The sequence below is a fragment of the Callorhinchus milii genome, unplaced genomic scaffold (assembly GCF_018977255.1).
Source record: "Callorhinchus milii isolate IMCB2004 unplaced genomic scaffold, IMCB_Cmil_1.0 Scaffold2, whole genome shotgun sequence".
NCBI classification, from domain to species: Eukaryota; Metazoa; Chordata; class Chondrichthyes; order Chimaeriformes; family Callorhinchidae; genus Callorhinchus; species Callorhinchus milii.
In genome coordinates, this window is record NW_024704743.1 from 31,221,767 (window position 1) to 31,238,521 (window position 16,755).

The 16,755-nt window shown below is 38.0% G+C and overlaps 1 protein-coding gene and 1 non-coding gene across 2 annotated transcripts in view; both read right to left on the minus strand.

The window, feature by feature from the left end:
* Positions 1-16,755, minus strand: part of cdkal1 (CDK5 regulatory subunit associated protein 1-like 1) — a 472,504-nt gene that overhangs the window by 278,700 nt on the left and 177,049 nt on the right. Inside the window, exon 8 of the mRNA XM_042332426.1 lies at positions 6,202-6,305. Within this exon, the coding sequence (XP_042188360.1) occupies positions 6,202-6,305 (104 nt within the window). The remainder of the gene's footprint in view (positions 1-6,201; positions 6,306-16,755) is intronic.
* Positions 8,166-8,237, minus strand: trnav-uac. The gene has a single exon. It is a non-coding gene; the product is annotated as a tRNA-Val (tRNA).

A 16,755-nucleotide genomic window follows, 5' to 3' on the forward strand; every position in this document is an offset into this window, starting at 1 on the left:
TCATACATGAATGGTACTTGGGCAATGTGCCAATTTTTGTGTCTCATTCACGAGTTCAGGTATCAATTTCTAATTTATGCCAATGGCATTCTGATACTTGAGCAAAGGTTTGGAGCCTGCTCACAGCTTGTAGGTGACATTGCAATCTGGATCTCACACATGAACTCAATTATTGCATCAAATAAGCAGCAGAATCTTGACAACCAGGACAAATGGCCAAATCAGTGGAGAATTCCATCAAACTCAAGGAAAGCCCCAGTATATGTTCCTCTCCAAAAAAGAAAAAACACAGTAAGAAGGATGTAAGAATTGAACTTTTCTTCAAACCCATTAAGATTGCTAAATCACAGAAGAAATTACTGGGAATAACTTTCAAAAAGGAATCTGAGAGAAAGTACTTCAATAACATTATCTTGAACAAGGCTGAACTGACTTTAAATCCTTTGTGTAGTAAGTACATTTGGAGGCAAATGAGGAAACCAATTTGCACACAATGTTCCACAAACAGCCAGGAATGGAATGACCAATTTAATGTGAAGGATTGTTGACCAGGACACTGGGACAAACGTCATTCTCTTTTTGAACACAGGATATTTATAATAATAATCCTTGCATTTGATATAGTGCTTTTCACATCTTCTCAACATCTCAAAGCACTTCACAGAATAGACTGTAAAATGAATTGAATGTATATTTGTGGGCAAAACGTGGCAGCCAATTGCACACAGCAGTGTCCCATAAACAGTCGTGGATTGAAAATGACCAATTTAATGTTCATCTGATGTCAAAAAAACAGAGAAAAGTTTCCTGCATATCAGAAATGAATGTATCCATGAGGCATAGAATAATTTACACTGATGGGCAAGAAGGGCAATGTGCTACGTCTGTAAAAATGCATTGTTGGTCAATTTGCAGTAAAGTGTACATGCCTGCCTAGATCAGCCTCAGTGGAAATAGTTTCATCTCTAATGAAAGTTTGAGTGACTGGAAACATTGGGATACATATTTGCTCTCAGATCACAATCAGATGGGTTGGTTCAGACCAACATCATCTCTCTTTCCCAAAAGATCAGAAGGCTATAGGTTAAAGCACTACATTGGGGCTTTTGAGCTCACAACTAGACAATACCCTAATGTATAACTGCAGGAGTGTTACATTGTCAGAGGTGTCATGCTTCAGATGAGATGTATAGCCGAGCTCCTGTTTACCTGTTAAGTCGAACATTAAAGATCCTATGACACTATTCAACAAGAGAAAAGGAGTCTCTCTCAGTGCCCTGGCCAACAGTCCTCAAAATGAACTTGGTTATTCATCTCAAGGCTGTTGCGGGTCTATTTTGTGTGCAAAACAGCTAATGCATTCACCTATAAATGTAATCACTTTATTCAACCGCAAGTACTGTGAAGTGCTTGAAAAGGTTTCTATGTGATAAGGTGCTACATAAAAAAAGTGCAAGTAATTTGTTTATTTGACGAACATACAGAAAGTGCTTCATATCATGCAACTAAGTATGAACGAATGAAGAAATGATCACAGCAAACTTAACCTAGGACACAGCAAATTAAAGAATGTGTCTCTTTCCTCTCCCCAAATTTAACAGCATCTCCAAAACAGTTTGCAAAATTACTGTAGCTTTCGAATGACATTGAAATATGTTCCCTATTTAATGGCTGCAGTAATCTCATTGATTAAAAACGCCTTTGCATTAGTCATTTGTCACCTGACAATTATCCAACCGCAATTCATTAGAGCAAAATTATCCACTTCCGACATTCTGATAAACTACGTATAATTTTTAAATGAGCTACAACTGTTCAGCTAAACGTAGACTCTGAGGTAGGTATCATTTGGATAACACATTAATTCATTACCACAAACAATGTTAAGTACTGTGGTAATTATAACTAACATAACTTTTTGGAAAAAAAAGTATTTGATATAAAAATAATCTTTACTAATACTGTATTACAACATATTAATTTCACTACATTTTCAGAGATTCAAGTGTCTGATGAGTGTATCACTAATCACATAGCAATGTACTTGCGCACTAAGTTGTCCCTCATAATTCTTTGGAAACGACCCCTATGAACACCCTACCTCTTGATCAGGAAATTGATAATAATCAAAATCCAAATTACCTGTAAAGTGATTTGAGACCTTGACATTATTGGAGTTATATTAAGTGTAAGAATTATTATTATTTTCATCATCTTGTGTTTCACCTTCAGGTTTATCATGCCATAAACTGAACAACATTCCCAGTTTAGCACAACATTGTCTCATCTCTCTTGTATAATGAAATAAATAATCCTCCCTTCCATCATCGGCTGTTATTTTTACTTTCATTGAATACTTTTTTCAGTTCTTACTGTTGAAACATTTCCATAATTTCAGAATAAAAGCAGTTCCCAAATGGGTTTTAACTTCTTTTTTGCCCACTGTAAAAAGGAAGTGGAAGCAGCATTAAATATCAATTTAAACAGGCATTCCAAAGCTTTTCTTCCCTTTTCTGCAGAGGTTCAGCTCAAACATGATAATGCGTAATAAACGATCAATCATTTCTTATCACATTGTTCTGGATACCTTGTTCATTTCAAGTAAGCTACACCACACCATTCATCCACATCACCAATGCATTGCATATAGAACCACATAAATTGATTTACAATTTTTTAAAATAACAAATGAAAAATACTCTCGCAATAGGATTACTAGCAGTGAGGACTGAACAAGATCCAGGGCCCAGACTCTCCCCATAGTAACCAGATCCATTCAGATTCCTAGACTCTGAAGTCAGATTATTCATGGTCAGAACACTGTACTGACAGGCACTGCCACAGGCTCCTTTTGTCTAGTTTACAGAGGTTCTGTGCTTGAACGAGTTAGCGAGGTATTTTACAGCATCAGGCCACTTCAGTATGGCTGCTACTTTTTATTATTACTATCAGTAAATGTATATTACATAGACTAGATCAGACAATCATGGAGAACATAGAGTGCTATGATAAAGTGTACAATTTCTCAGCCACAGGATGAACACCATGCCTTCTAAATTCATGAAAGCCTGTGGTCATTAAAACGTGTCTACACCTCATTTAAATAAGCGAATGAGGTTAGCTTGCAGCTGAATATCCTTAACTCAGGACATCATTTTTATCCAATGCTCAAGAGTTCAACTTTTGGGGATATGCAGGTCATGTCATTAGGAAAAAAAGATACAAGCCAATTATTTTTGTATCTCTAATTAGAACCTGACATTACCCGCAATGGCTTACAGGAATGAAACACTGAAGATTTCTCAGCACTCTAAATAGCAGCCGCTTTCCAAGTTTGTGATCTGTAATGTGAAAATCAGCTCAAGTTTACTCATATTGGGAGCATGAATTTCAATATCTGTAACATCAAGTTCAGATAATGTCCCTGACAGTCATTTCGCAAAAGGTGATTTGCCTCATCTGGAAAAATCTTTTTCAAAGGGCATGCAGCTAGGCAACCATTTGTTTTAGTTTGTTCTCTAGCTAAAAAATACATTAAATGCCCTTAATTAAGTTATCAAACCAAATGTGAAGAATTCCAGATTGTGTTTAGCCCAGAACATAATTAAAAACACCCGCAATCCTCTATGTACATGTGATTGCACACGGTTAAATCAACCTGCAAACTAGACTTCACTAATGAAATGCCCCAAAAATTATGGATCTGTGGATTCTTGCATGTTCAACAAGAATAACATTTTGAAATGTCTTCAAATAATGAATGCCCCAACTCCCATGTCTAACAACCATAACACTAGCAGAGCTGATGCAAAGTAAGATGTAGGTTTTCTTTTAATTTGCTGATCTACATTGTTGAAAAGAAAACTTATATGACTTACGTAAGATATAAAAATCTCTGTCACCTCATAAATCATCCGTCAATTGTAACAGCAATTACTGGGGACAACTTATTTTGGTCAGATTTGTAGAGTTTGTCACTTTAAGAGCCGGGAATGATCAAACACTTACAGAATCTGCTGGCTTTCATTTGGTAATACACTATGTTGTATGGAAATATAATTTGATGTTTTCCATGCAAAAAAATTTATGTTTTCCATTACAGATTACTGAGACCTGCAAACCTCAGGCTGTAACCTTTAACTGAACACCACATTGATCAAAAGCAATATCTAATATGTTACAGCCTAGTCAAATGGAATGAAGCTTTTTCTTCTGTTCTTTGGTAGGGTAGCAAAGCAATCATTACCAGATATGAATGCTATCTTGCTCATAATAGCATGTGTCCAGCATTGCAACCTCATTACCAGACAATAGAAAAACTGCTAATGTTTATGAATTAATCCACTGTTGGCTGACTAAATCCCAAATAAGGCAAAATCAAGCAGATGGAGGACTGACAATGTGAATAAGAGAGAACATTATATAATAATAATAATCCTTACTATTTGACATATCACCTTATTACTGTGTCGTTGAGACATCAAAGCGCTTCACAGAATATATTGTAAAGTGTATTCTGCAGACAAAATGTAGCAGTCAATTGTGCATAGCAGTGCCCTACAAACATTTGGATGGAGTGACCAAATTATTTTGTGGGGAGGGAGGAATTATTACCCCCAGAAAGCGATCTGGCAATCGACTAACAACCAGGTACCTACTTACTGCTAGGTAAACAGAGGCGTTTGGAGTAAGGAAACTTGCCTAAGGTTTCACCCTGCCCAGGAATCGAACCTCCATATCCATACCATGTCATGACACGGGTCTTGGCTCATTAGGATTTGGTCATGGAATGTAACAATAAAGTTATTAGCAGCAGTTGTTTTAGACTGAGCTATTTTAATTGACTTGTTATGATTGTGAAAACAGTGAAGGAAAAGATAATTTGCCATTAGTATTTCTAAAGATAAAAGATTTGTTGAATAAGCTACCAGGGTAAACCATCACAGCTCACAGTACGAGTGAGTTTCAAGAGGTATTTCTGGAAATAAAGGGTTTGAAGGATGAGCAGGGTTTGAGAACTATCCAACCGATTTGTTGGGCGTAGTGGTCTTTTCTTGCCTCAAAAATTCTTAATATTTGACTGAGTTAATTCCGATCAACTCTGAGGAACAAAAGGATTCAATTAAATTTCAACACAACAACTTGCACTTTTAAAGCGCCCTCCACTCAGGGTAGCGTCTCAGAGAGCTTAACAGTGGAGGAGCCTGAGTTCCAGTTCCACATCTGGTAATGTAAAATTTAGGTTGCACTCTCTTTTCCTTCAGCAAATTCTACATTGTACCATGAACATAGTACTTGACTTATTCAAGAGATAGTCAGACAGACAGTCACAGCTAGATGACTACAAGTGTGAATACAAATAGGAATAATCAAGAGCAAAGATTGCACAGAAAGGTTTTGAATGATACAGTGAAATATACTGATGGAATAGCCAGAAAGAAATTGCTGTTAACCCTAATCCACAGATCTGATTACAGTGGAAGAGAAAATAATGGGACAAATCTCCTTTTCTCATATTACTCTCTAAGAATCTTTCACATGTGGAGGAAAACAATTATATTTGGAAACTCATATTTGACCAGAATACTCTCTTCACAGCATCAGACAACATCATGTGCTAAAAGTAATGAAGATAAAAAGGCACATCAAGGCACATTGCTACAAAGTTCAGGATCCCAATATGCTTAAATGCAAATATCAATGAAGAGTTGTGGTGTGCAGAAAGTCACCGATAGGCTTGAGTGCTGGGTAATACTAAATAAAAGTATTTAACTCTAAAACCACAGTGGTTATATAAATAGAACACTACTGGCCAGGTGTACATTATACACAATATATGAAGTCCCAAAACAGTTGTGAAAATACAAGTCCTAAAAGATTGATTGATTGATTCTTCAGGCACTGAAATTTGGTTGTATAATCAAAGCCAGAAACAAGAAAGGTGCAATAAATTACTGTAATGATAGTTGGACATACTGAAGGTCTTTTTTGAAAGCAACAGAAAATTCTACATTGTATGTAGAATGATTGTTGGCCCCATTTGATCTCAACCTTCCACCATATCCTACGATCCCACAATTACGACTCAACCCATATCTTAAATTTGTCTTTTTTTTCTTGAACCATCTTTCCTAGTAACCCTTTCCAGCTGTACATAATATTTGGTGTACCTCAACATATAGATTTATATTTAAACATTACCTTTGAAAGACTGAATGGCTCGGTCCACCAGCTCTTCAATGCGGTAACTGGCGAGTTCTCCTCTGGCATGCTTGGTCTTGCAGTACGTGCAAGCGTTCAGGCATCTGTATTGCAATAATACAAAGTTTTAATGAATCAATGAATTGAACAAGTCAAATAATTGCACATGATGTTGCAGTCCAAAGGTGTTCTATATAGATATAGTGATATAATGATTTAGTTTATAGTCGGTCATGATTCCAGTCAAGATTTTTATTGGAATAAAAGAATCCTTGGATTTGATATAGGTCCTATAATATCAAGACACTAAAAAATGCATCACAGGAAAATGCTGTCAATGTTGTGTCTGTGAATTTGTAAGAAAATACGGTAGACAATTTTGCAAACTGAAAGGACCCCACAAGCAACCACAAAGTGATAACCAATTTATAAAGGGGACCATTGGCCAGGACACCAGGAGAAACTTGTCTTTTTTTTCAAAATTGTTCCATGGCATATTTTATCTCCATCTGAACAGAGAGACTGGACCTCAGTTGAACTTCTCATCAGAAAGGCAGTATTTCAAACAATGTAGCTCTTCCCCAGTACAGTATTGCACTGGTGTGTCAATCTAGATTAGGAGCTCAAAGTCCCAATGTGGGCTTCAACCAACAAACCTCTGACAGTGAAACTGTCAGATAGTGCTACCAACTATAGTTTGAGTGTCTTGTAATTTCATTGTATTACTTTTAATTAGTTCATTAATATTGAATGCGGCAATCAGATAACAATGTTAGAGCACTCGCTTTGCGAGCGAGAGACCCGAGTTCAATTCCAGGCAGGGCGAAACCTTGGGCAAGTTTCCTTACTCCACATGCCTAATAATCCCTCCAAAAAACAAAAACAATAATTAGGTTGGTCATTTTCAATCTACGACTGTTTGTGGGATATTGCTGTGCGCAATTAGCTGCCGCGTTCGCCCACAAATATACGGTCAATTCACTTTACAGTGTGTTCTGTGAAGCGCTTTGGGACGTCCTCCCGACGTGAAAAACGCTATATCAAATGCAAGGATTATTATTATTATTATTAATGCAAACATTATACATGCATTCTTTCTGCTAATATGTATAATCTAAATGCTCAGAATGCAAAGGAACTATTACATATTATTGCAAAACACCAACCAGTTGGAGAAATTTAGATTCTGCTAACTAACTGTCATAGAAAGTGGTTTCTTACCACTTGCTCTTTTCAGTACAGGTTCATACTACAACTGTATGGAGTCTAATGTCTAGTTGCTGTACAAATATGAACCACGGCTTATTTTTCTCTTCATTTTCCCAAGTGGACAACTTGCCCAACTGACCTTCTGGTCAGTCCTGCCTGGTGTTATACCAACAATCACCATCAACCCCTGCATCATATTGGGAGCAGATGAAGTTGGTTTAAATAAGTAAATTACCTGACTAGGTTATCCTTTTTAATTCTATCATATGTGGCAGCTCGTGGAATATCAACAATTAATGCTTCAGCTCAGGATGTCTAAAATTCCGCATTTCCAGCATTGGGAAGTTAAAAAATTGGCAAAACATTAGTTGATAATAATTTCAGTTCCCTCAATTTTGTCTTCAGAAGAAATACATAATGCTAATTGCACAAAATATCTAAAATTGAGAAATTTAGGTGAATGGACAAAGCCCAAAAATATAGGACACAAAGATGGAAAAAAGCAGTAATAAGAATAATAGTCCTTGCATTTGATATAGCGCTTTTCATGTCGGGAGGACGTCCCAAAGCGCTTCACAGAACACACTGTAAAGTGAATTGACTGTATATTTGTGGGCGAACGCGGCAGCCAATTGCGCACAGCAATGTCCCACAAACAGTCGTAGATTGAAAATGACCAATTTATTATTGTTTTTTGTTTTTGGAGGGATTATTATTAGGCATGTGGAGTAAGGAAACTTGCCCAAGGTTTCGCCCTGACCTGCCTGGAATTGAACCCAGGTCTCTCGCTTGTAAAGCGAGTGCTCTAACCACTGAGCTACAGGACTGCACAGTACAAATAATACCAAAAACAAGACGGCCATGAAGACAAATTTAGTGAATGCTCAAATGCTAGTGACTTGTATCTACATGTGCAGTGCTAGAACTTGTAGTCAATAACTGAAGGTATCTAAGGAGATTACAAATCACTAAAGTGTTCCGAAAGCAGAATTCCAGAAGTGCCTACTTTAGCTGAAAAACAAACTCATGTTTGTACAATGGACTAAAACTTTCTAGGTACGTTTCTACAATATTTTATTATTTTCCATCTTGTAAATAATTTGAAAGTTAACAGTAGCTTTGATAGCTTCTGCAGGAAAAAGGTCTCAAAGTATTTGATTCGGTGCCTTTCACGTTGGGAGGACATCTAAAAGTGCTTTGCAGGTGTTTACTGTACAGTAACTGTGCATTTGTAAGTAAGTCAAGCAAGGTCCCACAAACAGTCGTGGAATGAATGACAGATTTTATCTGGGGGATTGTTGGCCAGGACATCAGGAGAAACTTCCTTCTCTTTTTGAATAGTGTCATGAGATCTTTAACTTCCACCTTAACCGGCAAACGGGACCTTGGTTGAGGTCCCATCCGATGAACAGAAATTCCAGCTGATGGTATTTGTAGATACAACCAACGGATTTGCGACTGGTCAAATTTCCTGGTGCCTCTGTGAATTTTATAACCCCACCATAGCTCAGAAGATATACAAAGACGTCTCTCGCTACTTCAATTTTATTATATTAAATCAGTTGGATGATTTTTTCAAAACAAAACAATATTTTCTTAATTATTTATCTAACCTACAAAAAGTAAAATGACTATTGCCAACTTGAACTGGGGAAAGTAAAATGATTGTGCCTGAAACTTTCATAAACAGCCTGAATTATAGAATTTTGCTGAAAATAAATCAATAGTGTGGATACACCAGTAAAATTACAAAACCTCTTTGTTAAATGTATGGAGAATGGTGTCATTTTTCAACAGAGGTATAATTTATTGATGTTTGAGCTGCTCTGATTGTAAACGAGGTTTCAGCCAATATCAGGGATTGCAATTTAATGCAACAGGAAGTTTTCTCATAATGAAGTTAAAATAATGAAAACCAGCTACTTCCTCAAGAAATACCTTATTAACTGATTTTGTGTGTGAAAACCATATGGATGTTTTTCATTATCATAAATATCATCTATAAATACTGTACAGTAAATGAACTATAATAGTTTACTAAATTTTATCCCAGAAACAAAGTTTGCAAAGTTTGGAACACAAAGTAAAAAGTGGATTAGAATCTTCAGATTGTTCAAATGAATTATTGCTCTTCAGTGACATCCTGAGCTTTTTAATGGAAAGCAAATGTCTGTCTTTATGGCCTATCTAACGCACTTTTTCCTTCCTTCTGAAAAAAAATCAATGCAACCATTTCAATTTACAGGAATGTTACAAAATTCCAGGTAAGTTCCTCCACAGTAATAAGATTTAAGGGATTCAACTTCTGGCAAACGTTGTCAAGATAGTTATTGAAAGCAGAAACCCCACTATTCATCACTCATGGCCAGAGCCTGAAATCAATCAGGTTTAAGGTCATCATCCTTCCAACATAAGACAGATAATGGCAGTGAATACTGTACCGAGAAATATAACTACTCCCCCACCCACCACTCAATAAAAAAAGGGAATATTTTGTAACAAAGAGTTAATAGTTATCTGAGCAGGACCCCTCCATTACAAGCAATTTCACAACCACTGGCAAAATACATTGTGAATGCCTATGCCCCAGCAAATGCCCCCCCAAAAAACATCATAAATACAGGTCAAAATATTCTTCATTTTATCTGGATAGTCACTGAGCTAATCAAAACTATCAAATAATTAACATAGATCTCAGCAAAATGCTCTCAGGTGAAAATAAGCTTTCCACTTGCTTTCAGCAAAAGCCTGTCCAAAAAAGGGAAATAGATTGGTAACTTGAATGGCAAAGTGAGATGGTACATGGTTATTTCGCCTCTTGGATCTGGGCTCTAAATCAGCTAAAATCTTCTCTTTCAACGGATGTCCATTGGATTTAATGCTATTTTGGACACTTATGAAAATGAAGTTGGGCAACTTCAACTGGCAACTAGTAAGCACAAGTCTACAATAAAATATGACTCACATTTGATCATAAATTTGTTATCTCGGTTAGGAGAAAAAAGGTTGGTGTAAGAAGAGAGAAAACAAATCACACTCATACAGTAGGGATATTTTGTCTGAGGCTCAGGCTAAGCTACATTGATTAGGCAAAGTAATGAGTCTGTGCTTCATCGACCTGAGTATGTTCAGTGCTGGAACGTGCAAAATAGAAACAAGTGACTTGCTTTTGACATTCATGAGCATTAAACAATACAATAAACAATTAATTTATGTCTTAGAAAAACACCACCTGGGACATGTGCGTCTTGTGTGGTAAAATGGGGGAGGAGTGTTCTTGATGACAGCACCGCATGTGTGAAGTCACTGAGAAACAAATCAGCATTTCAGTAAAGGCTGCAACAAAACAATCACTGCTCCAATCTTCTTACCATCATTCTAAACTCACTACTAGCTTGCTTCAATGGAAGGGAGTCCAGTAACTCAGGGGTTAGAGCACTCGCTTTGCAAGTAAGAGATCTGAGTTCAATTCCAGGCAGGGCGAAACCTTGGGCAAGTTTCCTTACTCCACACACCTAATAATAATCCCTCCAAAAAAACAAAACAATAATAAATTGGTAATTTTCAATCCATGACTGTTTGTGGGACATTGCTGTGCGCAATTGGCTGCCGCGTTCGCCCACAAATATACAGTCAATTCACTTTACAGTATGGGACGTCTAGAAGACGTGAAAAGCGCTATATCAAATGCAAGGATTATTATTATTATTATAAGGGGAGAGAGCTCAGTAAATGCGTGGGTTTCTTCAGGTTCCTTAAAGGTAAAAGGCTGTTTATAATTAATGCGGAGGCATATCGTAAGGGGGTAAATACTTTACATTGTAAGAATTGCCACTTCAGCAGGAATATTCATTTAAAGGAGCATTGTCTGCAATTACTCACATATTCTGAAGTGTTTATGTAAATGGAAGTTAACTGTTTGAGTTTAAATACCAAAACGAGTTCAAGATATGAAGATGGTCTTTTTTAAATTTTGCACAACTCAGCAGAGAGTGCAGAAAAAGCAGAAGCTTGTTGGTCTAAAATAAAGCGATGACAATATCAAAGTCTTGTATATAAGATTCAATGTGAAAATAAAACTTCCTCCGTCTATTCAGTTGAATGCCAAAGGTCCCGTCACATTAATCAAAAAGAGAAGGCAATTTATCCCTGTGTTCCAGCCAACAATATTCCAAATTAATGAGTCATTCACTTTGTGCCTGTTTGTGGGACTTTGCAAGCATAAATGGCTTTTCCTCCAAAAATATGTACAAAATTAGATTTACGCTGTTTTAAAAGAAAATAATAAAATATAGCTTCGCTGTTCAAGGCTCTCCTAATTGGACCTCAATAATGAATCAGATTAGAGGGAATAACAGTGCACTCTTGAGCATACCGTTGTTTTGTACAGCGCTAATCAGATCAGAGAACATTTGAAGCTCCTCAAAGAGTTGATGCAAAGATGTTGCAAGTAGAAGGACCCAACATGTATATTTGGAAATCAGGCAGATTGGGAGCATGTGCCTAAAAACAACATTTCATTTCTGCTCAAAGCATTAAAAGTGAGGCTTTAAACAAAGAGAGTCAACAAGTGCAAAGACCACTGCAAGCCTTTATCAGTTATTGATGGCCAAATATGCATACACTGGTGATATTGTCACAAGGAGAGTTTAAATATGACCTTTGTAAGGAAATCTGCAGGTAAATGGGAACTGCACAGACGCAATGGGCCAAATGGCCTTCTACTGTTCTGTAAAGTTATATGAGGAAGTGGCAAAGGGGTAGCAGGTTGCTATAGCCATATTCTAGGGAGTAAGAAAGCAGAAGCCAAACTACACTACTTGCCTCGAGTCCAAAGGTTATGGATTCAGGCCCCATGTCGGGACTTTGAGATCACAGTCTGTGTTGACACTCCAATATAGTTCTGGGGGAGCGCTGCATTTGTCGAGATGCAATCCTCAAGTGGATATTAAAAATTCCATGGCACTATTCAAAAAGTGAAAGTTTCTCTCAGTGTCCTGGCCAACAATTCCTAGAATGTTCATTTTATTGCAGCTTGTGGTACCAAGCTATGCGACTGCCTGTGAGTTATTAAATGATGGTTTCTGTATGGAATTGATAACTCCGTTCTTCTGCTTGCTGTAATCGTTTCCCCTGTGTGACTGCTAAGTGTTTTATAGAACCATAGAATTTATAGCCCAGAAGGTGGCCATTTGCCCCATCGTGTCTGTGCGTTCAAACCTTGTTGAGCCGCAAAAGTACCTTGTCGGAGGTTGGCTGCACAACTGCCCAATTGCCCACTATCATTTGGACACCCAAGTAGGAATCACCCCCATCGCACCAGTTCTAGCCAGGCTCCACTGGCTCCCTATCCCCGAATGGATCGATTTCAAGATCAATTTTAAATCTCTTCATGCCCTGGCACCTCCCTTCCTCTCCGACCTGCTTAGCCCCCAACACACAACCCGCTGCCCCCGCTTGATTGGCTCCAGCCTTCTGCACATCCCTGTGCCCTCCGTTCCATCGTTGGTGGTCGTGCTTTCAGCCACTACGCCCCAAAGCTCTGGAATGCTCTTCCTCTATCCCTCTGCCTTGCCCCTTCTTTCCCCATCTTCAGGTCGGGCCCGAAGACCTTCCTATTCGACTGGCCTACAGTCACCTCTCCCTCCCCCTGGTTCAGCACCATGCTCCACCACTGTCAAGCATTCTGGGACGCTACCCTGTGTGAGGGGTACTATATAAATACAAGTTGTTGTTGTCTGCAGCATTGTCCCACAAGCAGACAACTCAGTAGAAGAGTTCGATGGATGAGAATATTTTAGAAATATAATTAATATAGGCAGACCAAGTACCTGGAGGTGATCACAGAGCAGGTGATTGATGAGTAATACTTGTCAATTCTCCTTCAATGAAAAGACTGGATAAAGGGCCACCTATGTTTTTACCCAAAATATTTCAGAATAAGGAATGGGTTGAATCATTTTGTTACATAAGGAACACAAGGAGGGACTGAGCATCAAACAGGGAAACAATCGAATGTGCAATATTTATAAAGCCAGAACTTTTCAAACCGGCTTCACCGCAACAATAAATTATATGGCTCCAGCCTAATTACATTTCGGCAAATATAGCGACAGCTTTATGGAATGATTAGTCACAAAATAAACCCTTCTACCTCACTGACAATAGATTTTGACAAAGTCAGTAAATATGAAATATTTTCTTTTGTCACTGGAAGCACAGGCCAAATTATTAAAGTGTCAAGACTTTCTACAGGGAAGTAGATATATTCTTGTTCTTTAATTGACTCATGATAATTTAGAACTAACCCCCAGAACAGCTAATACCCATTAATATATGGTATTATTCCATCAACACAGCCCAAGTAATTTGTTCAAAGTAAATGTTGTTCAAACTTCTTGGAGCCAGATGGATCTTTCATGCCAGTTTTTTTTCCACCTTGTAAAATGCTATATTCCTCAAGATTTACTGTTAGAAACTGTAAAAAGAAGAAAAAAAATGTGAAGTTGAACCAATCACTTTTTTCAAGTTGGTGCTTTTTAAAACTATTTCCCTCTAAAATTGCTTCCTCCTTGTCTGAAGTTATTGATTTACTCTGGAGAACAAGCATCTGTCACCTTCTGAAACCTCATTCAACTGGCCAGTCTTCACATGTGAACTTAGACAGCAAGTTATGCAATTTTGCAGACCATCAAAGCCAATGTCAAAATGATCTTCATTTCACTTCCACCTGTGTCACATTTCTGCAGGAGCATTACATAGAGATTGACACAAAGAACCCTGGACGATTCCTCTGTACATGGAGGCCAAACATAGCACTTGTTCTGTGACACAAGCTGTAATCAGCTAACACAGTGCCAGGCTGAAACTCTGGGAGCTTGCAGATGTTTATACCTAAAATTATATTCTCTCTGCAGCACGGTACATGTTCACCTAGGTCTGGGCTTTGTTTTGTAGGGTGAAGGAACTGAAACTCTAAATTTCAATGAAAAGGATTACCAGTCGGTTTTGACCCACATGAAACCAACCACCTGCTCCCTCAACCCCATCTTTACCTCTCTATTTCCCACCTCCACCTCGTTGCCCCCCCCCCCCCCTTCTCACAGAGATCAGAAACCTCTCCCTGTCCACTGGCATCGTTCCCACCATTTTAAAAACAGACGTCATCACTCCTATCCTTAAAAAAACGTCCCTCGACCCATCCCTGCACTTAAATTACCACCCCATCTCCAAATTCCCTTTCTTTTCCAAGGTCCTGGAATGAGTCGTTGCTTTGCTCCTTCCTCTCCCACCACTCCCAATGAACCCCTCCGTTCTGTTTCTGCACCTTCAGTCACCCTCTTGCCCTCCTTGCCCTCCACCCGCCTTGATCCCGACTCCTCAGCTTGGGTCCAAACCCTTAACTGTCCATGGCCTTGATACGTCCTCCCAACGTGAAAGGCAAATGTAATTTTGTATATTGTATTGCCAGGTCATCTCTTCCTAAACTAATTAAAAATTAAGGAGATCTCACTTATGTATATTAACTCTCCCCCGGCACCTCACCCGAGGGGATTATATGATATTCAATTTGAACTGGGTGAATGGCTGAGTGGAATGACAATAACTGGGATGTGATTGCACAATCGTCTAGTCATAAATCTGGTGTAACTTCAATAGACCACTGGAAAGATCCAATGAATAATAGTTTGCTGTTTGATGCACTTTAAACACTTAATAATTCATTAATCCACCCAAAATATAGGTTTGAAGAACAATAGTGGGATCTAATTTACATAAATTGTTAAAAACGTTTTACTACATTTGTGCGCAATCGGATGCTGCGTTTCGCCCACAACATACACAATCAATCCACTTAATAATATATCCTGTGAAGTGCTTTGAGGTGTCTCAACGAGGTAATAAGGCGCTATGTCTTTAAAATGGAATTAAGAGGCATTAAAAAAATTTTTTTTAGCAAATCATATTTTTTTAAAAAACTAAAAAATAATTAGAGTGACTGACTACCTATTTGGTATATTTTTATAGGACAAAATTCTGCACTTTAAGGATGAGTAAGGAGGTAATCGATGAGCAAGCAATCAGTGATGTGTGGTAAATAAAAGTCAGTCTTATTGGTTCAACTGAAGGGTTCAATTTTGAGGTCTAATATTTAGAAACATTTAGTGCCAGGAGTTATTTCAATTGAGCAAACAGTATTGAGAAATACTGTGAAGTTAATCAGTGAGTGTTATACCACACTTCAGATGCATGGTTTAACATATTTTACAGCAGCAGAATGCAAATTTATAAACAAAGCGGTTCTTTTTAAATAAACAGGCAATATTTAGTGCAAATTGCAGATGGATTTAAGATCTTGTTTAGTGAATGAGATGTAATGCAATATTTATGCTATAACTCAAGATGTGTTGCAGAACCTGCTGGGTGTCTTTATCACAATTTCACATGAAAGGCCTTGGAAAGCTTTGGGTGAATATTTCAGTGCAAAGTGCTCCTCACTGGTATTGACTCCGTGACAGCAGATATTCAGGTGTTGTTCCCTTTTCTGGTCTGTTGAGATCTTTTATTTCAAAGTCATTATTCATACCCTTGTGGCACTTTGAATGAGTTCTAATCATGAACTGCTTCAGCTGAGCAAGATAATACTGACCATCTGAAAATCCAGTGACTTGTGTGTTTGGAAAAGAATGCAGAAGCAAACTTGCGCGAAGCAATCTCCCACAAACAGTCAGAAGTGAATGACCAATTTTTATTTGGAGTACTGCTGGCTGGGACGCCAGGAAAAACTTCCTTCTCTTTTTGAATAGTATTATGGGACCATTAACAACTTAAGTGCTCTGAGATGCTGCCCCACATGAAGGGCGCTTTATAAATGTTGTTGTTGTTAACATCCACCTGAAAAGGTAGAAGGGGCCTTGCTTTAACATCTCATCAAACTGACTGCACCTCTGACAATGCAGCATTCCTCAGCAATGCACTACATAAGGTCAGTCTAATATGTGAGTTCAAAGTCCCAATCTCAGGCTTGAACCCACTGAATGTGACTCTGGAATGCTACCAAACAGCCTGCCAGCGGATTACAGGGTAACACTGATGGTGGTTGTGGAGTTGTTCATAGTCCAGTATTATGCTGCCTGAAGGAAGACGTCTTCAGGTAGTAGATCTAAATAGGTTTCACTTTTCACAAAAATGACAATATTTCTGTTGTACACTGTGTTGAAGACCAAACATTGTTTTTGTTTTAAGCATGAAGTAATATCACATTTAGATAACACAAATAACATGAAATTCATTTACAGTTAAGAAAACCTCCAGTGCCACCATCGATTTGGTTTGTGATTCATG